A 9,980-nucleotide genomic window follows, 5' to 3' on the forward strand; every position below is an offset into this window, starting at 1 on the left:
AGGGGAGGGGGGGTATCATCTTCCATGAAGGAGACTCTAGATTAGTCAGCAAGGGGAAACCCAAAATAGAGTTTTCCCTGCTTCGTGGAAAGAGTACCTAAGCATCATCCATTAAGTCCAATTAGTTGATTAAAACATGTCCTTCCTAGTGAAATATTGCCATGTGATCTACAATGCCTGAGTAATGAAAACCATGTTGAATGATGAGTCAATGGAAATGGTGCTGACTGGACAAAACCATCTGCTTCTTTCAACCATCCTGCCTGGCCTAAAAGATCTAAGATGATGTTAAAATGGTCACAAGTAGGTACAATGCCATAGCATTCTTGCATCAACATGAAATATTGGCAGCCTTCCTTAACTAGGCCTATGTAATTACAGGCAGAGAGAAGGGAAGAAAAGGTTGCACCATCTGGCTTCATGCCTTTGCATCGCATATCCTCGAAATAATCAAGCACTAGTCTGTTGTTAGACTGCTCGAGACACCGTGCAATGATGATGTTCCACGTCACTGTATCCCTCACCAACAACTTTTCGAAAGTTGCACAGGCATCGCAAAGGTCTCCACACTTGGCATACATATCGAGGAGACTGTTTGCTATGAATAAGTCTTCGTCATAATCATTATACATAAGACAAGTATGTAACTGTTTTCCCTCATGAAGACTTGAGCATGCTTTTAATGCACTCACAAAGGTCAACTGACTTGCATATATTCCTTCGTTTTGCATTTGTACATATATTTGTAAAGCCTCTTGCGAATACCCACTGTTGGAAAGGCATTGTATCATTGATGTCCATGTTGCCACATCCTTTTCAACACACATATCAAATGTCTTTGCAGCATCATCCAGTTTTTTCTCGACTTCACCATACATATAGATGAGAGCATTTACAATTGATGAAGTCAGGTAACACAGGTTTTCGATCGCATACGCATGAATCAACTTACCCTCATCTGAAGAGGAACACGTGGTCAATTGATAAATTAAAATTGTCTCATCCAGCTGAATGTCCTGTCCATACATCTCTTGAAAAAGCTCAATACACTCCTCAGTATATCCCTGTTCTATGTGCCCATTGATGAGAGCACTCCATGTTACCACATCATGCTTGACTAAGGCATTGAACACCACACATGCGTCTAATATAGCCCCCTGCTTGGAGTACATGTTGATGAGAGAATTGCCAACTACAGTGTCCTGTTCATGACCATTTTCAACAATTTGAGCATGCATTAGTTTTCCACTAGTCATAGTACCAGGCATAGAAAAGATTTGCAAGATGATAATAAAAGTAACTGTACTTGGCTTCAAACCCTGCCATTGCATTTGCAAAAAATACTGCAAAGCAGCATCTCTATTTCCATGCGCCACGCACCCTGACAGCATTGCATCCCATGTCACTACATCTCTTTTGTAAAGCCCCTCAAATACACTGCATGCATCCGATAGACTAAAGCAGTTATTATAGAAATCAATAAGTGCAGTACCGATGGCCTTATCCATTCGAATTCCTGTTTCTATAAGATAAGCATGAAGTAACATCCCATCACCTAGGCACTCATTTGTGCTAAAAACTTTCACAATACTGAGAAAGGTCACCTGCGTCACCTCGATGCCTGCCATGCCCATTTGAAGGAAAAGATCAAACGCACGTTGGTAAATACCATGATGAATAAATGCATCCATCATTGATGTCCATGTCACTGCATCCTTCTTAGCTAACCTAGAAAACACCGCCCATGCATCCCGAAGGCTTCCATGATTCGTATACATGTGAATCAAACAGCTTCCGATAAAACCATCTGCATGAAACCCATTCTCAACCACATTCATATGAATGATTTGCCCTTCATTCCAAGCAGACATCACCATAGAGCATGCTTTGATGGCACTGGAGAAGATAAACTCATTGGGCTTTAGCAGGCCTTCGTGTTGGAGGTGATTGAATAGATGTAAGGCCTCCAGGCTATTCCCATGCTGCACACATGCTGAGATCAAGGTCCCCCAAGTTATCAAATCTCGGCATGGGGACGACAGTACCTCCAGAATTCTAAAAGCATCCTCCATACTCGCACATTTGGCATACATACCCAAGAGGGAGTTCCCTATAGATGGAGTAGTATATTCCAGTCCGACATGAATGATGTGGGCATGGATGAGCCTGCCAAGTCGCACATCGCCTAGGCGAGCACATGCGGTGAGTGCAGAAGACAAGACATGGACATCGGCATGGGCATTGGCATCCATCATGGCAGCATAGCAAAGCTGGTCGATCCGCCATAAGTCATGATCATGGTCATCATGGTGATCATCCTCAACACGGGAATGATGATGAGCTGGCCCTGACATAGCAGAGATGATAGCACTCCACGTGAAAGCATCAGGTGAGGGGATGCACGCGGTGAAGACATGGTTAGCATCGGTGAGGCTACCGCAGAGGGCGAACATGCGGATGAGGTGATTGGCGAGGAAGGCGTGGAGAGCGAGGCCAGATCGCTTGAGCAGACCATGATAGACGTGGCGACAGGACTGCAGGTCTTTGCTCTTCCCGCAGCGATGAAGGAGCCAGTAGCAGGAGGAGATGCTGGGCATAAGCAGGAGTGAGGAGGAGGAGGAGGAGCAGGGGACCCGCCATTCCTTCTTCTCCTCCATGGTTCCATGGGAGCTCTGCTCTCTCTAGGCTTTCTCTTTCATTCATGCTCTCTCTCTCTCTCTCTCTCTTATTGGGCCTACTACTTATTCATAGGTCCAGCATGAGACATGCCCCTTGTGTCGAGACTTGTATTGGTTCTGTTGCATGGAACCACTAGGGTTTAGGGTTTTAGGATTATGTATTACAAGGTCTTGGGTTTAAGCCCAGGTGAAGCCATCATGTTTGTGTATTCATGACACTATCCCCCCCCCCCCCTCCCCCCCCCTTTGAGAATGACGAGTGGAAGGCGGTGTTAAGAATGTAGGGCCCGGTTTGTTTGGATAGCGGCGATGGAAGTCGTCGACAAGAGCTTGAGAATTAGAAACATTATTGATGGGTTCCCAAGTGCGATCACTCGGAGGATAGCCTACCCAATCAACCAGATAATAGAGCTTATTCCGCACAATCTTAGAATCGAGAATAGTTGCTACCTCGTATTCGGGGTCGTTAGCAAGTTGGACAGAGGGAGGAGGTGGCACGACATGATTAGGAATGGAAGAGGTGCGACAAGGTTCCAAAAGAGAGCTACGAAAGACTGGGTGAAGTCGCATGTGTGCTGGAATATTAAGACGAAAGGTTGCATCATTAATCTGCGTAGTGATGAGAAAAGGACCTAAGCGTTGATAATCGAGCTTCTCACATGACCGGGTAGTCTTGATGTGACGACGAATCAACCATACTTGGTCACCAACCTTAAAAGGAGACTTAAGACGATGACGATCTGCGTTGGTCTTATGTTGTGCTTGAGCTGTCTGAAGATTTGAAGATAGTGCTAACTGGATTTAGTGTAGTCGATGAAGGTGATGCTTAGCACTAGGTTTTCGTGCGACCTTGGGAAGATCCAAGATACACCATCGAGGATGGTTGCTGGTGTATTGGCAAAGAAAGGTGTTACAACCTTGGTAGAATAGTGTATCGTGATATTGTATGCAAACTCAGCAAGATGTAAAATATTACTCCAATAATCTTGTTGATAACTAATGAAGCATCGAAGTTTTGATTCCTGCGCTCGGTTTGTCTGTCGGTTTGCGGATGATAAGCCGAAGAGAGTTTACAGGAGATTTTGAGGCTTGCCCATAGGTGCTTCCAAAAGTGAGAGATAAATTACAGACCATGATTGGTAATTATATTGTCTAGAAGACCATGATGGCGAAACACTTCACGCATAAGGATATCTACGGTTTCTTGACTACCGATGCTCTTTACACATGGTAAAAAATGTGCCATCTTGGTAAATCGATCCACTACTGTTAAAATAGTATCAAAGCCTTTTGAAGGTGGCAGATCCATAAGGAAATCCATAGAAATAGACTACCATGGCTTGGTTGGAGGCGGTAATGGTTGTAACAAGCCATAAGGATGATGCTTGGGTATTTTGGCTCAACAACAGGTGTCAAATGTACGAACATAATGTTCGACAAAGTTTTGCAAATGAAGCCACCAAAAAGAGCGCTTCACCAACTCCATGGTCTTGGCAATACCAAAATTTCCAGCCATAGGCGCATCATGGCAATGCTCTAATACTTGACGGTGGGGTGATTCATCAGGGATGTAAAGGAGATTCTTGTAAAAGAGTAAGCCATCTTGCCATTTGAAGTCCTGATAGTGTTGAGATGACCCTTGCAATGTGGAGCAAGATGCATGGCTTGGACTAATGTGGGTCAAGACATCCTTAGTGAAATCGTTAGCAAATAGTATCAACAAGGCATGAATTATGCAGCGTGGCATAAACTGTTGTTGCTTGTAGCTTTGGTGGTCCTACAAGAATTTGCTTTTGATTGTCGAAGGCTGGATCTCTAGGTCAAGGTGCAAGATATGAACACTGAGATAGAGCATTTGTCTTCCCTTGTTGTTTCTCGAGACGGAAAACGATCTTGAAATCAAAATGAGTTAGAAATTGTGCCCACCGAGCTTGTCTCCTTTTTAACACTCGAGCCCTTTGAAAATATGTAAGATTTTTGTGATCACTATAAATGATGATTTGATGAGGCGATCCTTCCAAGAAATGTCGCCATTGCTCGAAAGAGTCGACCACAACTAGTAACTCCTTGTCATGCACCTTGTAGTTTACCTCTGCAGTAGTAAATTTTCTTGAGTGAAACACGATTGAATGAGATTCCCCGTCCTTGCCTGGTTGTGATAGGATACTCCCCAATGCAAAGTCCGACACATCCACCTCAATGGTAAATGGCTTTTCGGGATCAATATGCACTACGATAGGAATTGATGTGAATGCCTCTTTCAGTTGAGTAAAGGTTGTGTCCGCTTCAATAGTCCAAACAAACGCTTGATTTTTCTTGGTGAGTTGGGTGAGAGGCAACACAATCTTTGAATAATTCTATATGAATTTGTGATAGAAGTTAGCAAATTCAAGGAAACATTGGACGTCTTGAACAGAACGTGGGGGTTGCCATTCCAATTTCCAATATTATTTTAACTTTTGCTGAAGATACCCTTGGATGAAATAATATAACCCAAGAATTCGACTTGTTCGTTGTCAAAACTACACTTCTCAAGTTTAGCATATATACCATACTTTCTTAAGCAGTCAAGTACTTTCCGGACATGTATATCATGCTCCTCTTGTGCTTTAGAGTATTTATCAACAGATCATCTAAATAGATGATGAGAAGGCATTTAGAAAATCCTGGAAAATGTCATTTGCCGTACGTTGGAAAACTGCGGGTGCATTTGTGAGCCTGAAAGGCATGACTGTATACTCGAAATGACCATACCCAGTGCGAAATGCAGTTTTCCACTCATCTCCCAATCGAATGTGAACAAGATTATATGCAACACTTAAATCAATCTTTGTAAAATGCTTTGCCCCACCAATGCGCTCTAAAAGACCGGAGATTAAAGGTAGAGCATACCTATTTCTTATGGTGACTTTATTTAATCCCCGATAGTCCACGACCAAACGAAACAAACCGTCCTTTTTCTTCACCAAAAATATTGGAGCACCGGTTGGAGACTTTGAATTTCGAATAAACCCATGTGCAAGATTCTACTCGATGTATTCTCGAAGAACCTCAAGCTCAGTTGGTGATAGATTCTAGATCGGACCCCATGGTGGCTCTTTTCCGGGTTCGAGGTCAATGGGATAGTCGTATGACTGATGCTTTGGAAGTACACTAGCTTTGACTTTGGTGAAAACATCAACATATTCTTGATATTTTTCATGAATTTGGATGCTTGAATTCCCTTGAGTGGCACTAGAAGGTGTCACTGATATTGCAAATAAGAAAAATTTGTTCTTTCCTCCCACTTGGGACAATTATTTCAATGTGATGGTTGAGATTTGATGAAAAGGAGATGGTGCACTGGTAGAACTATATTCTCTAAGGGAATAGTCTTGGGTTCGATCCTTAGCAATGATATTTTCTGCTGAAGGGCACCAAATTTCTCGCCTCCTCCAATCGATTCTTGGGTTATGTAGCTTGAACCATGGCAAACCAAGGACAATTATTTCAATGTGATGGTTGAGATTTGATGAAAAGGAGATGGTGCACTGGTAGAACTATATTCTCTAAGGGAATAGTCTTGGGTTCGATCCTTAGCAATGATATTTTCTGCTGAAGGGCACCAAATTTCTCGCCTCCTCCAATCGATTCTTGGGTTATGTAGCTTGAACCATGGCAAACCAAGGACAATTGGATGCTCGGGGCTATGGATTATGTTAAAGGAAACTACACATCTTAAATAACCTAAGAGTATGTGTATTGGCTCAAACTCTTCGAATATCTTCCCGGATGCTATGGGACGTCCATCAATCACTACCACGGAAATTGGGCAAGGAAGGGTATACAAGGATATTTGATGTTTTTGGGCAAAATCTCTATCCATGAAACAAGAATTGGCTCCAGTATCCAAGAGGGCTTGGACCTGAAGTTGACAACTCGGTGTCCTAACTTGTACTTGGGCTGATAAGACTCTATTAACATGCTTGGATGAAATGGAATCTACACTAGGTCGTACAGATCTAGGGTTGTCCAACCAAATGGCTCCAATTTTGGTCGAACTTATTCGTTTGACTCCTCTTCTAATTGGCTTAGGACTTCAAACTTATTGGACAAGGGTGGATTATTCATAATATTAGAATCACTAAGTGCTTCTAAAATGTTGGACTCATTTTTATTGTCATTGTGAATTTGATTTAACTGACGTCTCGGCCTACGGGAGCAATGAATGACTATATGTCTTGGACCCCCACAATATAAGCATAGACAGTTTGCTCGGCATCATTGCTTCTCTTCGTCCGACAATGGTCCTCGTCGTTGGGTCATATCCATCTCCATGGGTGTAGGCCTATCCATTGGGGCTGGACTACGTGTTTGCCTTGGAGTTGGAGTAGGGCTATATGTTTACCTTGGAGATATATTGTGCCATTACTGATGCATAAGTTGGTGTGAATCTTGATCTTGTTATTTGTTGTTGTCGCTCACATCGACGCTCAAAAAGACGATTATCACACCGTATTGCTCGACTAATAGCTTATGTAAATGATTTTGGATCCTCGGGGAAGGTAAGAAGTAAGTTCTTCACATCACTACGAAGACCGGAACGAAATTGCTAAATTAGGGTTTGTTCATCCCAAGGAATATCGCTTGTGATGAGACGGAAATTGGCTGCATATGTCAAAGCTGACTGATCACCTTGACATAGTGTACGAATCTTGTTGATTGTTGTTCTTGCCCCATCTTTATCTCCGAAGCAAACCTTAAATTCTTTGATAAAATCCTCGAAATTATGTAGTAGAGGAGAGTTTGTCTCTAATAATGGAGCAAACCATGACAACGTTGTCGCGTTGTTACGCGCGTGCGTGTAGAAGGGGCGGGACCACCGGGGTCTCGGACTAGGGAGTAGAGGAGAAAGAATAAGATATGATATGGAGGCTTAGCTCAAGAGGAGAAGAGGAAGGAATAAGACCATGACATAGAAGGTGAGATCGACGGAGGCAAGATGCTCAACAAGTTATATTAAAGCAAACAAATGATTACAACAATGGTGGCCACATGGGCTGCATCAAACGACTATGAGAAAACCCTAATCGAGAACGAATAAGGAAAACCCTAAACGAAACCCTAACCCTAAACGATAAGAACTCTAGACTAAGTGGTATACCTTTCATACGCAAAATAGGCAACAACTTCATAAGTGACCCCTCCCTTCCTTTTATAGCCCAAGGAGGGAGGGACCTTACAATGTGGGATAAAATTTCCCTCTTATTTCTATACACCATTTCCTAGTATACATGTGCACATGTTGCACACCATCGACTTGCCCATTCCACCCCGGTTTCACACTATAGCCGAAAATCTTCACGACAATGCTATGCCACTCAATAAGGTGCCCACTAACCCGATTCGTGATGCATCTGTCGGATAACGCATGGGATGCATTTGAATTACCAACCGCACTTGATTCAAGAAACCTCGGAAATGCGCCCTCGAACCATCAAATTTAGCTGGGAGGCTGATTTTGGGCTCCTTGATAATTCATTGACCTTCGAACCTTTGTTGTTGTAAAACTATGATTGTCGATTCTAATTGTTGCACCCGTCGCGTAAACTACTCTTATTGTTGCTTCTCCACAGTAACATTTTGTAGATCTCCAAGAAGACGTTGATTCTCTAATTCAAGATTCTCCATTTCTGCAACAAGGGTGAGATATTCTTTTGAGTTGATGGTGGCCATGGTTTCGTGATATTTATTGAGGAGGATAAAGGAGAGTGAGAGATAAATTCTAATCAAACTGTCAAAACCAAGAGAAATAGAAGAAAGATATAAAGAGATCACACGAAGAGAGGAATCAAATGATAACAGAAGAATGAATGTATTAGATAGAATGAGAATGGATACAAGATAGGTGATGAGAGCTTAAGACTGGTGTTGATTTGAACTGGTTTGAGAATAATCGTATGTCTATATTTATAGGTTCCTATAGAATAGCCTAGAGATTTCTATAATGTTCTAGAACGTTCTAGACCTAGAATATTCTAAGATGTTCTAGAATGTTCGAGAGTATTTACAATAATCAATATATTAGAAGAAGTAGCTTTTATCATCTCATATAATCATAAACAATCTTAATGGTTAGGTTCTTGATTATGTATTACAAGGTCTTGGGTTCAAGCCCAGGTGAAGCGATGATGTTTATGTATTCATGAGAACTTGAGATTGGATTGTTGTGTTTGTATCTGCCGGTCCTCTCCTCCGGCTCTTCTTGGCGTCCTCCCACCTTGCTCGCACACCATGAGCTTCTTGGTCGGTTTGTCTGCTCCCTCGCTGTCGTGATTTTGGCGCTTCTCGACTCGCCGACTCCTTCGTGTCGGTGTCATTTCCGTTGCCCTCTTGACCTAGCCAATCAGTTCGGCTCCACCGAACCAAACATTTCGATTGAATCAAGTGCTTTCGATTCACATTGACTGTCCTTGTCCTCGATCTTCAGACCCTTCATGACATCGAACCACGTCCGTGTCTTGGTCTTCTTGGCATTGCCTCCCCTTTTTTCGATTTGCTCTGGCTCCAGCTTTCCCTTGTGATCACTCTCCTTGAGTTTAACAAGTCTCTACTTGTCCGTTCTATCTGCACATGTTCACATGTTCATCCGTCCTCAGCTTCCTCAATCGAGCCGAACATTCCGACTTCTTCAATCTGGCCGAAATCGAAATCGGCTTCCTAGACATTTTCTTTCTCGGCTCGATTCCGGAGTTCGCTTTGACCATCCCTCCCTATTTCATTCTTTTCATTCCTCCCCCTCAAGTTCGGCAAGTCAAGGTGTTGCACACCAAGCATGCCCGAAAATTATTGCAACTTGTCAAGACCTAAGGGTTTGGTGAAGATATCGGTTGCTTGCCGATCCGTCGGAAGATACGCTAGTTCGACTTCATTGGAGAGGATACGCTCGTGGATAAAATGGTAATGCACCTCAATATGTTTGGTACGGGCGTGGAAGATGGGGTTCTTTGCTAATTGGATGTTGCTGAGGTTGTTGCAGTAGATCGTCGTCGGATCAGACACCTCCATCTGTAGATCCTTTAGTAGCCTCTTGAGCCATATGGCTTTGCACGTAGCATTAGCTGCTTCTCGGTACTCGGCCTCAATGCTCGAGAGTGCAATTGTCGGTTGTTTCTTGCTGCTCCAGGCAACCACGACGCTTCTTAGAAAAAACGCGTACCCGGATGTAGACTTGCAGTCGCCGGCATTTCCGGCCCAATCAACATCCGTATAGCCAACAAGTTGTTCGACTATAACGGTCTGATACAACAATTCCATGTCCTT

The 9,980-nt window shown here is 43.0% G+C and overlaps 1 protein-coding gene across 1 annotated transcript; it reads right to left on the minus strand.

Annotated features, from left to right (window-relative positions):
• Nucleotides 1-104: 104 nt before the first annotated feature.
• Nucleotides 105-2,657, minus strand: LOC147865452 (pentatricopeptide repeat-containing protein At5g52850, chloroplastic-like). The gene has a single exon (XM_087318666.1). It carries the CDS (start codon nt 2,655-2,657, stop codon nt 105-107), a length of 2,553 nt encoding a protein of 850 aa, XP_087174792.1.
• Between the last annotated feature and the right edge of the window lie 7,323 nt (nt 2,658-9,980).

Source organism: Azolla caroliniana, unplaced genomic scaffold (assembly GCF_043228905.1).
Source record: "Azolla caroliniana isolate FFs.n. ecotype wild unplaced genomic scaffold, voAzoCaro1.0.p SCAF_4, whole genome shotgun sequence".
Taxonomy (NCBI): domain Eukaryota; kingdom Viridiplantae; phylum Streptophyta; class Polypodiopsida; order Salviniales; family Salviniaceae; genus Azolla; species Azolla caroliniana.

Excerpts from the sequence above, each read along its gene's own strand:
- LOC147865452 (XM_087318666.1), bottom strand. The coding sequence starts at position 2,657 with ATGGAGGAGAAGAAGGAATGGCGGGTCCCCTGCTCCTCCTCCTCCTCC.